General features: G+C 43.5%; 1 protein-coding gene across 1 annotated transcript in view; it reads left to right on the forward strand.

Moving 5' to 3' along the window:
- hpse2 (heparanase 2) overlaps window positions 1-22,406 on the forward strand; it is a 132,830-nt gene that overhangs the window by 62,023 nt on the left and 48,401 nt on the right. The window contains exons 4-5 of the mRNA XM_079511566.1: window positions 7,967-8,140; window positions 16,336-16,507. Coding sequence (XP_079367692.1) covers window positions 7,967-8,140; window positions 16,336-16,507 — 346 coding nt within the window. The remainder of the gene's footprint in view (window positions 1-7,966; window positions 8,141-16,335; window positions 16,508-22,406) is intronic.

Here is a 22,406-nt window from a genome sequence, read left to right on the forward strand (position 1 = left end):
ACAAAAGATCCAGTATAAGTCATTTTACACTTGGTTGCATGCTGAAAATAGCAGATCGGCTATATTCAGCAAGTGTAAAAACACTCATTACGACGGCATCAGGGCCCGCCAAAATACATTTTAGTCAACTAAATCAACTGTAGATGTAATCGACTAAAATCTTATGACATTTAGTCAACTAAAACTAGACACTAAAACATTCAAGGTGACTAAAATGTGACTAAAACCAAAGGAAAGAGACTATGACTAAAACTAAAATCAAAATGTGCCGCCAAAAACAACACTGCCAGGGTGAAGGTGAGCAGAGAGAGACAACTGGAGGAGCAGGAGGACATCATTTCCCAAGACTTGCGAAAGGGCCTTTCTGTGTGGAGTTTGCATGTTCTCCCCGTGTCCCCCATAGGGAAGGTACCCTCACAAAAAACATGGCTAATCCTGGTCTCTAAACTACCTCCCCCTGGCCAGCCCGGGGCGCCTGATGGAGGGGAAAGGAACTGGTCGGAATAACGTGAATAACGTGTGAATAACTGGTCGGAATAACAGACCCCAATCTGAAAATGTGTTGACCCTCCCAGAAGCAAAGATTTGAGTTAAAAACGTTCACTCTATTCAAAGATTTGCACTACATTTTCACGATTGAAAAAAAAAATAGCAGACCCACCTGTAGATCTGCTATTTTTCAATAGCTAAAGTATAACATAATGCTTAAAACACAAAGAGGGGTTCCCACCCGAATGGCTTCAATTTTATTTAGTTACAATTTTTATCACAATATTTCTTTTACGTTTTACACGACTTTTACTATTTTTTTACATTGCAGTATTTATACTTTTACTTGCGAGTACATGTACATAGTAGGTCTATACTTCTTCCATCACTGGCCACGCACGGCAGGAGGTGAGGGTTTGAATCCCAGGAACCACTTAAAACCCCTTCCCCCTCTACCCCAAATCTCTCTCCGCTATAGAAAATAGCCGGTCGCAACGCGTTGTAGCTTGTAGATCGTCTATTTTGGCCGAATGTCCGCGCCCCCATAATAGGGGCGCTATTAGGGTTTCACGCGGTTAACAACATACATTGTCATCATACTGTGAGTCTGTTTTGTCTCTTCCTCCCCTCACCTGGTCGCGCAAATGTGTGTCTGGGTGGGTCCGGGGGCATGTTCCACCAGGTACCAGTGTCTGGGTGGGTCCGGGGGCATGTTCCACCAGATACGAGTGTCTGGATGGGTCCGGGGGCATGTTCCACCAGGTACCAGAGCCTGGGTGGGTCCGGGGGCATGTTCCACCAGGTACCAGAGCCTGGGTGGGTCTGGGGGCATGTTCCACCAGGTACCAGAGTGTCTGGGTGCGTCCGGGGGCATGTTCCACCAGCCTGGGTGGGTCCGGGGGCATGTTCCACCAGGTACCAGAGCCAGCATATGGTCGTCATCTGTTTCCCGTTGGCCCTAGGAAGTGTGGGTCGGGGGGTCAGGGTAATATTTATGTTTATGGCACGGCTCCAAACCGATCGCATTTCAAAACATTCTAGTCTGAGGTATTCAGGAGTTTCACTCGTGAAAAATAGAACCACTTGCAGGATATACTCACGAATGCACACGTGCGTCAAGCTGTGCAGCGCCCACAGATCCCTGCACTTTGTGTATAGGCATGTAGGTTTAGTCTACGCCCGTGATTTTTTCCCAAACGGTGTGCCGAGGCACACTATAGTGCGCTGTAGTGACAACTAAGTCCAGGGGTTCCTTGGGATTTGGTGACAGCCACACATTAATATTGTGCTATATGCAGCAGACCCGTACGGGTCCATTTGGTTTTTATTTTTTACACTTTCAAGAGTTCAATTATTGTTAAACATCTACATTACTTAATTTTCAAGAAGTCTACACTATTTGATAGGGTTCCCGATCTGATCGGGTGTTTGGAGATCACGTCATTTTCAAAAAATTGGAATCGAATCGGGAGCCAAAAAAAAACATGATCGGGGCATCCCTAATATCAATATTATATCCATAATTCCATATCATGATATTATACTGGATATTGTCTGTGATTTGGGATATTGTACTATTGTGATATATATGGCATAAACGTGTTCTATAAAATATAAATATCGGATCGGGAAAAATCAGTATCGGCAATGCTCAAAATCAAATCAAATCAAAGGACATCCCTACTATTAGAGAATGTAGAAGAATTGTTATTTTGATCTTCGTTTACCTCTCCTAATGGTACCAACATCAATACAGCATGGAATCGTGGACAAAATCTTATCCGACAACAAACAAAAATATTCTTTAGTCTTGGGTCTGAGTCAGGCTAAATGTCATCACATGGTGGTCCGTGTAGTGGCTCAGATGCAGAATAAATAATGGGCCTTTATATGAGAAGGGTTGAAAACCACTGAATTAAGTGAGGAAGTAAAAAAATTACATTAAAAAAAAGAAGGTAAAAGGCAAACAAAAACAGGTCTCTGGCTTTGATTTAAAAGAACTGAGAGCTGTAGCAGGCCTGCGTGTGGTTTTCTGGGAGTTTGTTCCAGGTACAGTATGTGGCGACCTGAAAGCTGCTACTCCAGGTTTAGCTGTGATTCTGGGACAGAAAGCAGACCATGTCCCAGATGACCCGAGAGGTCTGGATGGTTCATGATGTAGTACAAGATTAGAGAAGTACGCTGGCCCTAAATCATCCAGTGCTTCAAAAAACACAGTAGTATAGGAAACCTAGTGGAAAGATCTAAGAACTGGAGTGATTATGATACAATAGGGCTGCCAAGCGATTATAATTTTCAATCAGATTAATCACAGTTTAAAAAAAAAACTGTTCATGATTAATCACCATTCAAACTATATGTCCAAAATATGCCATGTTTTTCCTGTATATTGTTGTGGGAATGGAAAGATAAATGACAGAAGGCGCATATTATATACAACATTTTAACGTATGTAATAACTTGAACTAAAGATTTTCAGATGGGGGTTTGGGACAAAAACATTAATTTGGGGGTCCCTGACCTGAAAACATTTGAGAATCACTGGTTTCAATAATAATAAAAATGTGGAAGCAAGCCTAAATAAGCGACTACACTTTAGAAACAACAAAAAATAAAAGGCAGCCCGCAAATAATAAAGCAGCCCAAAGTCGCTTAACATAAGCGGATATTGTACAGTGTGTTAAATTAGTGTCAGGCCTCTGGCCTCTTGCCTGAAACCAAACTCATGCCTGACTCTTGGGTCCACTCCTGATCTGATTTGTGTTTACCCAACATGCAGTTAGGTATTTTAAATATTTTTTTAATGTTTTTTTTTTTGTGGCTTTCGCCTTTATTTTATATTTTTATGGAGGGACAGACAGTAGGCTGACAGGAAATGGGGAGAGAGATGGGGGGAAGACATGCAGTAAGTGCCGTCGGGATCGGGAGTCGAACCCGCGGCACACTGCCAGACTGGATTACCAGCCAAGGTGCCTGGACCACTGAGCCATGGCCCAGGCCAGGTATTTTAAATATTTTAAGTAAGGTATTTTGTTCTTTCGTTTAAACATTTGTCCCACAGGGTCCCTGGAACAACATAGATTTGTCCGTGGCCAAATACAGATAATTCTGGGGGTCCTTGACATGAAAAAGGTTGAGCACCACCACAGGTTTTAGAAGGCATTTGTAGAATCGTCCTCAGAAAGGGCTTCTGCCTTCACCTTTTCGGTACCACTAGTAATAGTGGATTTTAATCTGTCTATGTACGTTTGTATGTGCTCTTTTCTTTTTTTCTGAACCAAAATAAAACCTAATCTAGTATCTATCTATCTATCTATCTCCGAACTTAGACCAGTGTTTCCCAATCCTTTTCATGTCAAGGACACCCAAATTGACACACATAAACTGAACTTTATTTCATTTAACCACTTAAAATACCACTTCAAATTACAAACATAGCACGTTAAAGCTAATCAGCAATCAGCAGCATCTGCTGATCAGCAATTATTATTTCTCTTTTAAACTTTTGAAAACTTAAAAAGAAAAAACAAACTGAAATATATGGTCCGGGCTCGCCTCTTGCCCTCTCGGGTGGGGTCAGAGGTGAGGTCTGTGGTGATGACAGCTAGTTATAAACGTGAGTGACAGAGTCATGTGTAAAAGTACAGCAGGGATGGCTGCTCCGGGCCGCGCACAGAACAAGCTCCACAGGTGTCCATGATGGGAATATCAGTCTTGTTTGGATTCTCACTCAGGAACACCTTGGCCCCTCTTCCACCGGTTGGTTCCCAATGGGAACCGGTTCAGTTCTTTGTGGTTCTTATAGTCCATGAGCCAGAGCTCCAAAATTGGAACGTTAATTATGAATTGAGTGGGCAAAACCATACCTAAATGCACCTTTTGGTGCATTTATATAGTGCCGTTATCCAAGGCGCTTTGCATAGATTGTGCATCAATTCACCCATTCACACACACATTCATACACAGATGGCGGCGGAAACCATCCAAGACACCAACCAGCACATCAGGAGCATTTAGGGGTTCAGAGTCTTGCTCAAGGACACTTCGACACTAACTCTGGGGGAGCCTGGGTTTGAACTGGCAACCTTGCGGTTACCATCCGGCCACTCTACCCCTGAGCCACCACGGGGGTAAATTGATACATTTAGTAGTCCTTAACCCATTTAGACTTGAGGACGATTCTACAAATGCCTTCTAAATCCTGACAGTTTTCTGAAAACCCTATGTTTCTATGTCAGTGGTTCTCAAACTATTTCATGTCAAGGACCCCTAGAATTATATGTATTTGGCCGCCGACCCCCATCTGAAAATATTATTATGTAGTTCCAGGGACCTCCCAGAAGCAAAGATTTGAGTTAAAAACGTTAGTTCTGAAAGAATATATATTCAAAGATTTGCGCCACATTTTCACGATTTTTCAAAAACCATCAGAACGTCTCAATGGAACCTTAAGGCAGTGGTGCAGGGGGTCCCCGAGGGAGTTCCAGGGGGTCCCCCAGCTAAATGATAGTTTGGAACCAAATGGACTTATGGGTCTGTAACTCTGAGAGTGGACACATGGAACCAAATGGACCCTAATGGGTTCATTTGGTTCCATTGGTACACTCTCAGAGTTAAATTAACATTGATTTTACAAAATAAATTGGGGGACCAGAGATATGCCATTAAATGGGGGTCCGGTAATGCATGTCAAACTTCAGGTCCTTGAAATTAGATGAAGGTCGACCTAATAAAGAGCAACATTTTGGCAAGCGTCTGACAGTGTGCGGGACCTTTTCTTTGTCTTTCAAAGATACCCTTTTTAATATATAAAGTTCAACATTGCAGCTTTAATCAGACTTCTTGTGCTGTAAACAACACAGTGGGCAGATATAGTATGTGTAGACATGTATACAGTGCTGAATTCAATTCTCAACAACAGACATGCTTTTCCTCTTTGCACGCTTTTTGGTCAAACACAGTGCGTATAGCCAATATTTCCCGGAGGATTATGGGGCCATAATGTCATTATAGGTGAATGAATGTTTTCCAAATTTTCCAAAAGAATATTTTTCCAAACAATTTCGAAAAATAGAGAAAGTAGCTGATCTTCAAGCTCAGTTGTGACCTCAGCTCGTAGATGTTATAGGACTGTGTACTCCAACTGCACCCAAGTGTATTTGTTGTTTTCCATACGTTATGTTTGATTACTTTGTTTAACTACGGTAATTATTTAGGTGAAAACCATGTATAAGCCCTTTATGGGTTTCCTGTCTCACCTGCACTTATTTTCTCTGTTAATTATGTTACTTCTTTGTATTGTTTAGAAAAAATAAAACTAAACCAAAGGGCCTCAATGTGCTGCCTATACGATATCAGAGAGCAAAAAAAGTCTAAAAGTGCACGCACGCACGCACGCACGTACACGCACACGCACACGCACACACACACACACCTTTCAGTAGATGCAATTTATCACACTGCTTTGAACTGTTTCTACCTCTAAGGGATGGTTCAGATGACGCACAGATGTCACACATGCTTTAAGTGCACCCGGAGGGCTTTCTGGTGTCAGTCAGGTATCTGTTTTGGATCACCGGCCTGTTAGAGGAGTTGATGGTTCTGTTTAAGAAATTGGAACATGATGTAGGTGTTGAGTAGAGACAGGGGTCCCCTAAACAGAGTAAAACAAACTTGGTGACAGGACTGTGCCTCCACGTCGCACCACAAAACACAATGCATGACATTTCACTGGATTTATGGACTATGTGCAGTATGTCATGTTTTTACTCAAAGTGAGAGAGTGGCCGTCTTGTAGAGGCTACTGCACCTAACAAGGGAGGGTGTTGTACTATATGTTGTAGTTAACCCATTTTGGGTGGGAACCCCTGTTGGTGTTTTAAAGCATTATGTTGTACTATTGCTATTGAAAAATAGCAGATCTACAAGCTCGTAGCTTGAGCTTGTAGGTCTGCTATTTTTGAAAAATCAGGAAAATGTGGCGCAAATCTTTGAATATATATTCTTTCATTCTTACATTTTTTTCTTCTTTTTTTAATGTTTTTTTTTGTGGCTTTCGCCTTTATTTTATATTTTTTATGGAGGGACAGACAGTAGGCTGACAGGAAATGGAGAGAGAGATGGGGGGATGACATGCAGTAAAGGCCGTCGGGATCGGGAGTCGAACCCGCGGCACACTGCCAGACTGGATTACCAGCCAAGGTGCCTGGACCGCTGAGCCACGGCCCACGGCCCAGGCCGTTTTAACTCATATCTTTGCCTCTGACGCCCCCAGAGGCAAAGATATGAGTTAAAACGGCCTGGAACAACATATTTTCAGTGGGGGTCGGTGGCCAATTACATATCATTTTTGGGGTCCTTGACATTAAATATTGAGTACCACTGATACAGAAACATAGGTATTTCAGAAAACTGTCAGGATTTAGAAGACCTAAATGGGTTAATAATATAGGGTCGCGGTGCCCATTTTGGGTGGTGGACCCGTTGTTATGGGTCGATATTATCGCTAAATATGCCGTTTTGTTTTCACTTTTCCAAAAATACACTGTCAAGAAACGTTCTGAAACGTGTTGATATGTGATGCATTTCAGAAAGGTTTTGACTATCAATCATTTAGCTTGGGATCTCCTAGAATGCCCTCAAGGGGGTCCCTCTCCCTGGACCCCACCTTATTAAGATCCAGCACTATATAGTGTAGCAGACATATCTACAGTAAGAATACAATTCAATCCATTCAAGAGGAATGACTCTGCATTATGATGTAGGGATGTCCCGATCACGTTTTTTTGGCTCCCGATCCGATTCTGATCATTTTATTTTGAGCATCTGCCGATACCGATTTTTCCCGATCCCATATTTATATCTATAGAACACGTTTATGCCATATTACAATAGTACAATATCCCAAATCACAGACAATATCAGTGATGTAAATAGGTTTTCAATTTAATGAGTCCCGGGATGCAGGGATGGTCTTTTAGATGAGTCCCAGGGACATTTTGCATGAGTCATATTTTGCCATTTTTACAAATTGTAGCATTTTATATGGTTATAATGTGTTTATATTCATGTAGAAAACAGAAGAAGAAATGATTATTATAACTAATGCTAACAAAAATAAACTAGAATAAAAAACAGTACAGTAGTGCAGTAGTGCATCCCGTGGATGCAGAGGTCGTTGTTTTATTGCATCCCTTAACTATAAACTGCGTTTTGGGATGCAAAATGCACCCTATTTTAATCTCTGCAATATCCAGTCTAATATCATGATATGGATATAACATTGATACTTCACGTTATATCACGTTTCATCATGTTTTTGGCTCGCGATCCAATTCCGATCATTTGAAAATGACGTGATCGTCCCCCGATTTTTTCGATCACCTGATCCGATCAGGGAACAAGCCTAATTATATGAGTACACAATTACAAGTGCAAGAAGAACCAAAGTTACAACTGCTTTGTGGGTTTCTCCCAGCCAGGTCTTTAGACAAACTGTACAACTTCGCTGAGTGTGCCGGTCTGCACCTGATCCTGGGCCTCAACGCGCTGCACCGCAACCCCGACAACTCCTGGAACTCCTCGTCCACGCTCAGTCTGCTAAAGTACAGCGCCGGGAAGAAGTACAACATCTCCTGGGAGCTGGGCAACGGTCAGTACACGACAGCAGTTGTTCTCACCCCCCTCCCCCCCCCCCCCCCCCCCCGGGGGGGTCGCCAAATTATTTTGGGGGGTCTCCCAAAAAAAATGTTTTAGTTTACATAGTATACGTACACATAGTGCATGCATAAACTTTCCTTAATGATTATATCTGGTTTCAGTATTTATTGATGTATTTTGGCTATTATTAAGGTTATTGTAGCGGTCAGTTTGTATTGGTGGTGGTGGGGAGGGGGCGGGGCGGGGATCACGATACATGGCCAAAGCATTTCCGGTGGATGGTCCCCATCCAAAACCATTGAGAACCCCTGCACTACACCAGTGGTTCCCAAACTTTTTCATGTCAAGGACCCTCAAGTTGACACTAATTACTATAGCCCTGCGGACCCCCATTTGAAAAGCAATGCCAGGGACTCCTCCCCATAAGAGAAGATGTTTACGGCAGTGATTATCAACCTTTTTAATTTCAAGAACCCTGCAGTTTGACATGCATTAGTCTACGGACCCCACATTTAATGGCATTTCTATCTCTGAGACCCCAATTTATATATAAGTTAGTTTAACTCTGAGAGTGTACAAAATGTACACTCTCAGAGTTACAGACCCATAAGGGTCCATTTGGTTCCAAACTATCATTTAAATGGGGACCCCCTGGAACTCCCTCAAGGACCCCTGGGGGTCCCCGGACCACTGTGACCTAAGGTTTCTGAAAACCTTCAAATTCTGATTCATTTTTAAATACTGTAGTTATGTTGCTACACATGTATAGCAATAGCTGATGAGACACAGAGAGCGCCAGCATCAAAGGTAGAACAATATATAGGTTGCACTATATCAATTAAGCAACTTAAGTTGTGTGTGCTTCTTCCATCACTGTCTATAGTACACATCGACTGCATTGATGTCTATAACCGCAAGGTTGCCAGTTCGAACCCGGGAACCCCCAGAGTTAGTGTCGAAGCGTCCTTGAGCAAGGCACCGAACCCCTAATTGCTCCCGATGTGCTGGTTGGTGCCTTGCGTGAGTGTGTGAATTGATGCACAATCTATGTAAAGTGCCTTGGATAAAGGCACTATATAAATGCACCATTTAACATATAAATGATCCTTCAGTGTAAATCAGGAGCCGGTCATTATTGAGGAATAAACCCTGACACCTGACAGGGTGATGCAGGACCAGTGGTGTAATAGTGTCGTTACGACGGGGCCCAGAGCGGGGCTGTTCAGGACGGAGGGGCCCCTAAACCCCCCCTAGTGCAGGCTATTAAGCGCACGCACGCACGCACACGCGCACGCACGCACGCACACACGCACACACGCAGATTGTGTACACATGTGGACTTCACAAATCACACATGGTAAACGACCTCATATTACTTGTCAGCTATTTAAAACCGGTGCGTTGTTTTGTTTTAAAGCCAACGTTAAATGTAGGAAGTTTTCCCTTCCGCACACAATGACCATGCTGGCGAATAAGCAGTTTGCAGGTTGTGGGGCTTACAGCTCATAAACGTTAACGCGCTGCACAGACAGACGCCTGACTGTGTCATCTCATCATGATGAAAGGGAGACTTGACATTGGACGACATTACCCAGCAATCATCCTTAGCATAGTGACGGAGAAACATATAAGAAAATACGAATGTATTCATTCAACTGAATACTTTTCAGTTTAATGAATTTTAATTGTTTAATTGTTTGTTCATATCAGACTATTTTAAACCGCTCCACTTTCAACCATTAATGTATGTGTTTTGCATTTCCATGGGTATACGTAGCTCTTGGCAGCTGCAGGACACTCACTGATTGTACCTTGATGTGAGTTGTTAATTTATTTGAACGCAGGGCAGGTGTCAGGCACGTGCAGATAGTTTTAGAGAGGCCAGGGCTGACATCCCGGCACTTTTAGACAAAAAAATGTTATTTTCGGGGCGCAACCCAGCAATTTTTAGCTAGTGGAGATGCGGTGTACGACATGGATTTCTAAACAAATTTGTTCAACACAAAATGCTGCGTTCAAGTTCAGGAGACTTCGGAAAAACAGGAATCGTCCTGAATGCTGCCTTCCGGCATGGCATGGAAAGGAGAGGAGGGCATTTGCATTTATTTCACCATAGTAAATGCTGCATTCGTGGTCTGGAAAGGGCAGTTGTTTTACAGACGGGTAAAAGGGGCAGGGGCTGAAGCCCCCTTTGATGTCTGTGTGTGCATGTCCCTGGCAGGTGTACTTTAGAGGCGGAAATGTAAATCGTTGACTGTTGACTGTTTCTCAACCCACATGTGTTCAAAAACATTCTTTTGTTGTACTGTTTAGCTGTATAAAATGACATCATGTGTTTGTTTACTTGGCCACCATGTTGGATACGGCAAAAACATGCCCTGGGGATTAATATGGTCCAGGTGCTCTGCCTATTGATTAGGCCATAAGTCCATAGCAACGCTAGCTTTGTTCTCCTTAGCAGCGCTCTGCTATCAAGAAATAACAGACCAGAGAAAAGATGAAATAAAAGAGAAATAAAACCAGAGAAGAAAATAAGGCAGTGCATCGGTGACATGATCGAGATATAAATCACACCCGTGTGAAGTGAGTGGCGCTAATATATTAAAGTCTAACTCATGTGTATTAGGTGATGTAAAACAAATTATCTTCATTGTCAATGGCGTTTTTAAAACAAACATTGAACTAAAGACAAACATTAAATTATCTTTATTGTTAATGGCATTTGATGTTTGTGTTAGGGACAAGATGACGTACATTTTCCCTTCATTGTCAATGGCGTTTTTAAAACAAACATTGAACTAAAGACAAACATTAAACCTCTCTTCATTGTCAATGGCGTTTTTAAAACAAACATTGAACTAAAAACAAACATTAAACCTGTATATATATAGGAGGGGCTAGCGCCCCTCAAAAGTAAAATAAAATAAGCTGCCATGTAGCTGTGTGAGTGTGACCCCGGCCCCCAACCCACCCCTTACTGACTTAAACTCCTTGAGGAACATATAAGGCCATTGGTGAAACTCCTCCATCCTCTTCGCTCATCACGTGCCCTGATCCAGCTGTCGCCTTGACGGCCCCTGCGCCGTCATCTCTTGCTCTGTGCGGTCCTTCTCCATGCAGGTGGCTCTAGGACTTCTGCCTTGAGGTTTTTTTTTTTATTGAACTATTTTGTCTTCTAAAGGTCTAATCATACTCCACTCTTATAGGTGATATGTGACCACCGAAAACTACAACATGATGTCACGCCGCGGTGGGAAGCGCTTCACCGCTCACCCAAACACATCTCTCTGTTTTTTACTATTAAACCACCGTTTCGGTGGTCACCTTATCACCTAAAAACTGGAGTATGAACCTGTGTGTGAGATTTGTTGTAGACAGAAGAAGGTAGTCCCAAGTACAGAGCCAACTGCATGAGTTCCAGTTTATTACCTCTAGAGGGTTTAAAGAAAGAAAACTCCACCCCCACTTTTTCCCCTCCCTTTCATTAATGTTATATTATCTTTCAAATCGTAGTGTTTTGGCAATCATTTGGGGGGGGGGGGGGGGGGGGGGGCACTTGCAATATCCTCAATACCCCCCCGACCTGGATTGACAAGTCCAGCGAGCGAGGCAAGGGTTATAAGGAGTGGTGGTCTCTCAAGGAGAAAAGGGACAGGCTAGTCCACATGTCATACTCAACCGCAGCTGTGTGTCTGCATGCCACGCTGCAACGCTCAAAGACTTCCCTCCAGCACATTCACACTTCACATTTCCATTTCATTTAATCTGCAGCAAAGCTCCTTGATAGGAACTCCTGATGGCAGCCGCAGCGGCAGCCTTTAAGAAGCATGCACAGGGCCCAGGCGGTGGCGTAACCGTCTGGGCACCCGACTGGTAATCCAGTCGCAGTGTGCCGCGGGTTCGACTCCCGAGCCCGACACGGCCTTTACTGCATGTCTTCCCCCATCTCTCTCCCGTTTCCTGTCAGCCTACTGTCTGTCCCTTCAAAAAATCCAATAAAAGGCGTAAGCCGCAAAAAAATATCGAAAAAAAAGAAAAAAAAGAAGCATGCACAGAATGCACAGAGAGTGGGCCATGTGTAGCCATTTTGGTTTAGGAGTTGAACCACAGCGATAGTCCTGATTTAAAGGAAGTTATCCAGAGCGAGTGCAGACAGAGCGTGTTAAGTTAAAGGGGATGGGGAGATTCTGTGAGTGAAGCTGGTCCAAAGATCTGATTAGCGGACAACAACGGGCCGTGCAACGGCACTTATGCAGAAGGAAATGGCCACTGAAAGGGGCATAAATCTCTAGGTTGATTTTGTTTGTTTTCCGGTTCAGGGTAAAAATTTAAATAAACATCTCAGGCTGCGTAAGGCTGCCCTTGCAGTACACACTAAGTGACGTAAGCGATGAAATGAATACTGGGGTGTGTGTGTGTTGAGCCCTAACCACACCAGAGGGTCGCCATGCAACTATTTGCAGCTACTTGCAACCATTATTCCCAATGACATGTTGCAAGGAGTTGCATTGGTGTGGTTTGTTTTGTTGCAAGGAGTTGCATTGGTGTGGTTTGTTTTGTTGCAAGGAGTTGCATTGGTGTGGTTTGTTTTGTTGCAAGGAATTGCATTGCGACCCTCTGGTGTGGTTATAGGGCTTTAGATTTCGGAGTGCCATTAACCTATTTTGGGCGGGAACCCCTTTTGGTGTTTTAACCATTGTTTTTTACTTTAGTATTGTTTTATACTTTAGCCATTGAAAAAATAGCAGATCCACAGTTGGTAGGGCTGTCGCCTCACAGCTAGAAGGTCCTGGGTTCGATTCCTGCTCGGGACGCTGTGGGTGCTGGCGGCGTGTTTCCTCCTCCGTGCCCACTTCCCATCAGTGCCCATACCCGAGGTGGGGTTGGCGAAAGGGCCTTTCTGTGTGGAGTTTGCATGTTCTCCCCGTGTCCCCTGGCCCTAGGGTAGGTACCCTCACAAAAAACATGCCTGATCTCTAAACTGCCTCCCCCTGGCCAGCCGGGGCGCCTGATGGAGGGGAAAGGAACTGGTTGGAATAACGTGTTCCTTCCATGCGCTACGTCCAACCAGGGAAACTCCACACCTGTCAGGTGTAAAGGAGCAACTTGGACACTCAGGCATGAAGGAAGCATGAGTTAAAGTCCGTTGCTCTCCCCATGTCCCCCATATATGGGGACTAGGTTGGCGGAGGGTGTGTAGAGCCCAGGATCACATTAGATAATTGACACAGGGGTGAAAAATGGGTTACAAAATCGTGGGATAAAAAATATATATATAAAAAAAAAAGATCGTGAAAATGTGGCGCAAATCTTTGAATATATATTCTTTCAGAGCCAAAAATCTTTGCTTCTGGGGGGTCCCTCCCTGGAACAACATATTTTCAGATGTCCTTGACATGAAAATGTTTGAGAACGACATAGGGTTTTTCAGAAAACTGTCAGGATTTAGAAGGCATTTTGTAGAATCGTTCCCAGGTCAAAATGGGTTAATGTGCAAGCTCTGACGGCCGGGCTGTACTGGGGACAGATCGGAACAGAAGCACCATCCCTCTGAAGGCGAGGCGGAAAAATAGAGCAAAAAAAAATAATAATCACGTGCGAAGCTTACGCACAACCTGCGCACCGCACCTGTGCTCAGTGTAGCCGGGTTCTGGCCATTGATTATAGTGGCAGCGTACCGTGCAATTCCGCGCCAATTCTGTCCCCAGTGTAGCCCGGCTCTGACAATACTGTTGTTGACTACCATCTATGCTGGCACATTGGCACATTTACATGATTAAAACAGCTTAAGTGCCGGGCCCGTAAAGACGAGCTTACCTTAACTCTGTCCAGCTTGCCATAGCCGTAAAGGCTAGTTTTGTTTAATCCACGTTAATCGGCGATTGATTATCATCACGTTAGCATGTTGTAGCATTTTTAGCTGGCTCATTAGCTGGCTCATAATCTGCAAAAAAGATGCGATATTTCGGCGCTTGATTAGAGCTTAATTTGACTTAGTCATGATTTTTTAAAAAGCGATCGCGCTAATTCCCAGGCCCCAGATCACTGTTGTGACCTGGCCGACATTCAGTTCCGGTTCAAACTGGTGTAAACATCTGGTAGCGGTTATTAAGTGGAGAGGTTATTAAAAAACGTCTTGCATGGGGCACCACCCCATCTGCTGGCCATCTGACAGAATGGCATCTATCCTGTTAATAATGTTATTAGCTGCAGTTGTGTTGCTAATAACCTGCTTTTTAACCTGATTTTTACCTGTACAGTAAAACAAACACTACAAATCATTCTAGGGCATACATTGGCAACTGGCGGTATAGTATGATGTAGTATTGATTTCAGCTGTTACAATTCCAAACATGACCCGCTTTAATTCAGTCTATATATGTAGCGTAATGACTAGTATAATAATGTAAATTGTCTTTTTTTATGTCCAATGTATTTGTATTTATTTAACATAACTATAACGGAATCCAATTAAAAAATATATAAATAAATCTTGATTTTTGAGCTTGTAGATCAGCTATAAGTGAGTGTGGATATATAGTGGCCCTCTCCATCGTCAAAGTTGCCCACCCCTGGTACTAGGGTGTCATCATGCCGTCACACACAGTACAGTATATTGCATAAATGTATGCTACAGTAGTATAAGCGCACGCACACACACGCACGCACGCACGCACGCACGCACGCACGCACGTACGCACGCACGCACGCATGTGCCTTTATGTCACCGTTCAACCGTAGTTCAAATGCAACCTGACACAAATTGAGTCATCGCACGACGGAATAGTATGACAACATCGGGCCCTAAAATAAAGCGTTGTTCTTTTTTTTTCTCCTTCCTTTCGGGGAAACAACGCAGATCCCTGGCAGGGTGTTTTGGGGACTTTGCGATCCCTCCCTGAGTCCCTGTGCACTTGGCCTGTTCGTAAGCCCTCGCTGTGAGGCCATCTGTCAGTGTTACTCCCAATTGCTCAATTATCCCTGTTACTACTGGCTGCCGGGCACCGCCTAGGAGAGCGCTCGCTGTATCAGTGGTGGAAAAGGCACTCAAAGGTTTTAGTTAAAGGACCACTTCACCACTTTTCAACCTATTTTCATCTAATTGGTCCTCACTAATGACCATGATAAAATAGCACAAATGTTGTTCTACTCTGTCTGTGTCGCATAGGAGGGCTGTGGGCAGTTCAGAAACCCGTCCACCAGTGACATCATCGATGGGGAATCCAAGCTAATAGAAACGGCAGGCTTTCTATTCCTGAAAGAAAATAAAAAATCTTGTTTAACAGGAAATCTGCCTAACGATGATGTCACTGGTGGACGGGTTTCTGAACTGCCCACAGCCTTCCTATGAGACTCAGACACAGTAGGAAAAAAATGTGGTATTTTATCATGAACATTAGTGACGACCAATTATATGAAGAAAGGTTGAAAAGTGGTCCTTTAAGTATAGTGCAATATAGAACTACTCTGTTACAAGTTAAGTTAGTAGTTTTTCTAAAATCTTGTCTACACATTTCTAAACGTTTTCCAACATGTTCATAAATGTTCCACATTTTTCAGAAATGTCAGACGGGGGGCGGCCCGATAGCTGAGTAGGTTGAATGAATGAATGAATAGTTTATTTCGGTGCGTTGCAGTTACAATACATGGTAAACTTCATCATCATTTATACAAAGAGGTGGCACCGAAAAGGTCTAGGGTGAAGCCGAAGCTTATTTTGCCTAGCTTTTTTTAAGAAAAGAAACAAAATACAAAGGAAGAAGACAAATAAAGCATTAAGGTTTAGGGTGCGTACCGCATGGGCTCAGAGAGGCGCTTGACATGCGAGTGCCCGCCGGTTCCATTAGCCGCCGGGCCAGACCATTTTGCTGCATGTCACTCCCCTACTCTCTGTCTCTCTCTATTATTCGTATTACAAGGTGGATATGTGCCAAAGTGAACCAAACGGACTCGTAATGTACAAATGGATAAATGAACGCTGACAACTTCCTCTGCGGCTTGTTGTAAAAAAACTCAATTTATAAACCACACTCGAAGCTGCTCTGACTATAAACACACACGTGCGACCGCATGTACTGTATCAGTATTTCAGCTTTTTTAGTATTTATTACAGTATAGCACAGCCTTTTTTGGGGGGGCCTGTTGCTTCACTCCCCTCACTGTGTCTCCCTCTGCTCGCTCCATCAGAACCCAACGGCTATCGCAGCATGGTTGGTCGTTCGGTCAACAGCACCCAGCTGGCCCAGGACTACACTGTGCTGCGGACGCTGCTGCAGTCCGTGCGCTACTACCACCGCGCCCAGCTCTACGGGCCCAACGCCGGACGGCCGCGCAAGAACGCCATCCTGCTACTGGACGGGTGAGCCTTTTTGATTGATTGATTGATTGATTGATTGATTGATTGATTGATGGATTGATGGAATAGTTTATTAGACAGAATGTAACAGCAACATAGTACAGTCAAACACTGTCCAAAAGGGATAGCACCAAAAAGAAAGTATGAAAGTATGAACAATAACAACAAAATTCAATATCGTCACAGGTAAAAACAACAACAAATCTAATCATCACATGTAGTAAAGAGCTGCTGAAAGGTGGATTTTCAGGCCTGTTTTAAAAGATGCAAGTGATCTGCATTTTTTTGAGGGAGGGGATCAGGGCATTCCACGCTTGGGTTCATGGCAGTGCTGTAGAAGGAGAATTTATAAGTGGATGGTAGGTACCAGATCGTTGTTCTGGCTCCCTCTAGTTTTGTGGCTGTGGGTGTCGCTCACTTTTTTTTAGGTAGTTAGTCAGACAGACAAATAAAATAATTCCTGAACCTGGCGGTATTATAACCTCGCGTCACCAGGCTTTCCACCTCGGAGGAAAGCCTGGTCTGTGTTACAAAATTTCTGTGTGAACCGGTCTGGAGCGGATGATATCGCTACGTCATGTTGTAGTATTGTTTTGTAGTCATCAGGCAGGAAGAATCATCCGGAACTTCCTTTTCCCTCAAACCGGAAGAATAACAATAAAAGCTCTCGTTGCCTGCGGCTTTTATTGAGAAAAATCGGTTTGACGGGAAAGGAAGTTCTGGATGACTACAGAACAATACTACAACATGACGTAGCGATATCATCCGCTCCCGACCGGATCATAAACCCGAAAAGGAATGCTGCCCAGGCTAGGCGGTATCTGTTGAGATGCCGGGATGTGGTGGGTCACGAGGGGGAAGTTCAGCCGAGGGGTAAAATAATGGTGGTGTAGTGTTGCAGTTTTCCATTCCATGTTAGGGTTGTCCCGTAGTGGAAAATATGCAACGGATAGATTCTGGACTATCGCCGTGTTTCAAGATGGGAAAGGTGGTTGGTGCTGCACTCTGCGCACGCACGCACGCACGCACGCACGCACGCACGCACGCACGCACGCACGCACGCACGCACGCACGCACGCACGCACGCACGCACACAGACACACAGACACACAGACACACACACACACACACACACACACACACACACACACACACACACAAACGCACGTTGAAAATGTCCTGCCACTACTCCCCGCCCCATCACACGCATGCACATGCACGCACGCACACGCACACACACCCACTTTAATGTGTAGCAGTGTTTATGGAGTGTGTAGGTTCCAGCTTCTTGGATCCAGTTAGACTGTCAGCCTAAATAAGGTGTCACCTGATTGATGGCGTGACTGCAACAATCTCCCACCTGTTCACTGCAACGTTGGTCGTAGAGGAAGACCCGTCCCTCCGTCTTATCTCTAGCACTGGAGCTGTAGCACAAACAGAAAACACTGTGCCATGGTCAGGCATTCTTTAAAGGATCCCTGGCTAATAAGACAAATATGCCTTCAAATATTATACTTGCCCTCTACAACTAAAAACACCTTAAATATTTTATTTCTTTCATAAATAAAGAATCTTTCAGTCAATAGGGACTGCTCCCATCGTAAGTTGATGATGTCATATCATATGCCCATGTGTGGTCTAGCCCTATGGAATTATGGAATGCATATGCTAATAAAAAACAACTTAATACTTCCTAAAGTTAATATGAGCATCAAAGCAATATTTAAAATACTTTTTATTAGCACGTGCATTCCATAATTCCATAGGGCTGGACCACACATGGACATCTGACATCATCAACTTGCGTGTTTTTATTTAATTTTTTTAGTAATAGAGGGCAAGTATAATATTTTAAGACATAATTATGTCTCATTAGGGATCCTTTTAAAGGTTTCATGACATACATTTTCATTTATTTATATATTGTTTTAGTTTTTCTTTTAGGTTTTATGACAACCACAACCACATCACACAACCACACAACCTGAACTTTGAACATTCAGTGGATTTTCTGGGGTCTGGGGGTTTTCTCTGTGTGTTCTGAAGCCTTTTGAGCTGCAATGAAAACAGGCAAAATCCCTGAACATCTGCTGGCAAATTCTAGTGTCATATATGGGATTTGTGGACTCAGAAAGCCAGAAAACCCTAGACCACAGAAAATCTAGTGAATGTTAAAAGTTTTTTGGGTGCTGCAATTGAGCTCAGAAACCCTAAAAAAAATTCTAGAAATGCCTTCTAAACTATATTATTCAAACACTTCAAAATAGCCGATGTGTATAGTATACAAGCTCCGGCTTGTACTGTGCAGTGCCACATACAAAGTGACGCACTGTGAACTTGTAGATCTCTGTTCTTGAAATGCCAATGCTAAATATGCTTTCCCTGTTAAGATACAACATGTTTAGGCAGTTTAGTTCAGTATGTTCTCTCTGTTTTCGTCATGCTGTTATTGTGGTGTTTTTGAGCAGTGCCTCCGCTCCATTACGCAGCTATGTGTGTCCCTATACGTATGTACTTGTATGTGTGTCTGTCTCTGCGTCCGAGCGCGGAAAGCTGCAACACAGTAACTCTGTCATTTCTCAACCGTTTCGGACGCGGGAAGGCTCGCCGGATCCGGGCCGGCCCCCTGTGGGCATGTTGGATGTTACAGGGACCCGCGGGGACCCCCACGCGGTACAGTTGTTATATGTGGGGATTGCCGATGGAAAGGAGCTTCCAGCTTTAATCCATATGTGTACATGAGATCACGTTCATGTATTGAATGTTCATTAGTGTGCATTAGTCCCATCTAAATAAAATAAAGATATCGAGCATGGGTTCCCAAACTGCTCTATGTAAAGGACCCACAAATAACCTTTAAATAGCCAAATTGATTAATTAATTCACCTGTGCCGAGGTCTTTCAGCCATGTCTTATTCCATTATAAAACAGTCTGACAATAATGACATGCACAAAATAGGTACACCAGTTTGAAAGTTGTTAAATTGCCAATTTTGCCATATATATATTTTACTTTATATATTATTTGCCTCACCCTGCCTCCCCTTGGGGGATGCCAGCCAGCCACTGATGACATAGAGCTTGTAATAGTGAATCTAACCTGATTCCCAAGCTCATTTTATGAGTGCACATATCTTTACGGAATATAAATCACAGTTCCACTGCTATACATACACCCATATAAAAAAATGAATGATGTTTGGCTGACTTTTCAGTCCAAAAAAAGAAAGCGACCTTCCGCGGCAGAGCAATAAACACAGATGACATCCACAGATAGTATACGTACATAGGCTAGGCTTGGATGTTGTGATCATGACAAGTGGGAGGCCTACAGTATGTCCATCAATTAGAATTACTCTGTAGTCATAAAAATGTATGTATTTATTTATGTACTGTATGTATGTACTGTAGACAGACAGACAGACAGACAGACAGACAGACAGACAGACAGACAGACAGACAGACAGACAGACAGGCAGGAATTAATTATTAATTCGAAGCATCAATGGTATGAATCCAGTTCAATTGAAATGGGATAGTAATGGTCATGGTCGCGGTCTCCTCTCAATGGTTCTCTCTTGCTTGCTGGAATCTCAGTTGTGCAAACGGCGCGTCCCTTGTGATTAAAATGAACCGCCAACTAGGATAATTACTGTAATTTCCTCACATCGAAGCACCTTCTAATATTTCTCAATTGAAATGACCTCTGGTGGTTTTCCCGTGACCACGTTTAGGCTATCATCATTCCAATATTCCTGGATGGAGGCATTCATAAATTCATATTATATGGTAGATCTCCTATATGCATGTATGCGATGGCCTTTTGTTATGAAAAGCCAGATCTTTGGAAGATTGTCGATGAAGATGAGATGGAGCTCTACTAGTCTAGACACGTCTGATTATTGGATGATTCTTTCTGTTACAGGCAGCTGGATTCATTTCTCTCTGTATCTACAGTACACGCTTGCCAGACGCAATTTCTGATCCTCATCGCTGCAGTGATCAGCAGAACTTTGAGAGGCGCCTTTGTTGATAGATGCCGTTACGTTCATTATAATCAACTCCTGCCTGCATGCTCATAGTCATTTTGAAGTTGGTTCTGGGATTTATCACCTGGGTGAGAAAGTGTCTGTTTTCAGTTCAAATGTGGTTCAAACAATTTGCAAACCGTTTTTTTTATTTATGTTTTGTTTGAACTGAATGCATGCACTGCATCTAAATTATTTGAACCGAAAAACACCCTGGAGAAGTTAGGTGTTCAGTGTCTTGTTCAAGGACAAGGTTTCGGCCATGAGCCTCTGGGTCGAGCTGCGATCGAATGTTCTATTTCCAGAGCAGCTGCTGTACCTATACTGGTGCCTCATCATGTAGCACTGCTTTTACAAGCTCATTGATTAGAGCGGCCATACAAGATATAGACTGTGTGTGAGGACAGCCTTTTCGGTTCTCTGGGGCCAGACGACTGTAAATATGAAAGCTCCCAAACGGTTTTATCATGTGCTAAATCCCGGGTCGGGATTCAGACTCGGGTCTCTCACTTGGGACACTAAACATCTATCCCTGCATCTAAGAGGGGAACTGGAGTAGTTGGCCAGGGAGATACTGGAGCTTGAGGCATTATAGCGTCCTCTTCTATCCTATCAACAGTAGTTGGCCAGGGAGATACTGGAGCTTGAGGCATAGCGTCCTCTTCTATCCTATCAACAGTAGTTGGCCAGGGAGATACTGGAGCTTGAGGCATTATAGCGTCCTCTTCTATCCTATCAACAGTAGTTGGCCAGGGAGATACTGGAGCTTGAGGCATAGCGTCCTCTTCTATCCTATCAACAGTAGTTGGCCAGGGAGATACTGGAGCTTGAGGCATAGCGTCCTCTTCTATCCTATCAACAGTAGTTGGCCAGGGAGATACTGGAGCTTGAGGCATTATAGCGTCCTCTTCTATCCTATCAACAGTAGTTGGCCAGGGAGATACTGGAGCTTGAGGCATAGCGTCCTCTTCTATCCTATCAACAGTAGTTGGCCAGGGAGATACTGGAGCTTGAGGCATAGCGTCCTCTTCTATCCTATCAACAGTTCAACACAGTTCTGGATTAAAGCTTTAAAGTCAGTTGTGTTTTTGAATGGTGCCTGTAGACAATCAGGGACGAATGAGAGTGGTAGACTTTTAACTACCATTGTTAAATGAAAGTGAACAACAGTCAGTGTTCCTTTAAACCAAAATAGAGGCTATAAAGTTAAGCCCCTTGCATGCTACAATGTCATTACGTTTGTTTTTACGGTACCCACAATTTCCAACAGTTGGGCATCTTCGTATTTCTCAGGCCACATCTGGGTTTTTCCCGCTCCTCTCTTGTGCAATCCCACACATTTTGAATGACATAATGGGAAAGTATAATCTGATATAAATCTCCCAATTCATCACATTTACTGCAGTCAAAAAGATAATCTATCTACTTAAGCTACTATGTTTTATTGAATATCAACATTCATAAATTTGCTGTGTATTAGGGGGGAGAGAGAAGAGTGTGTGTGTGTGTGTGTGTGTGTGTGTGTGTGTGTGTGTGTGTGTGTGTGTGTGTGTGTGTGTGTGTGTGTGTGTGTGTGTGTGTGTGTGTGTGTGTGTGTGTGTGTGTGTGTGTGTGTGTGTGTGTGTGTGTGTGTGTGTGTGTGTGCGCGTGCGTGCGCACTTGATGGCGAGTTAAGTTCTTTGCCAAGAAATAGGCCAATAATCCTCCTATGTTGCTCACACTCTGACATCATTCCTTCATGTCTGACATGTCAACTAATCATTAGTCTTATCTTATCTGCTAGATTGAGGATACGATGCCGTTTATTGGGTTTTTTGTAACAGTAATTATCGCTGCGTATTTGCCACTCATCTTGATACAATATGTTCTGCAGC

The sequence above is a fragment of the Electrona antarctica genome (genome assembly GCF_951216825.1).
Source record: "Electrona antarctica genome assembly, chromosome: 10".
Classification (NCBI taxonomy): domain Eukaryota; kingdom Metazoa; phylum Chordata; class Actinopteri; order Myctophiformes; family Myctophidae; genus Electrona; species Electrona antarctica.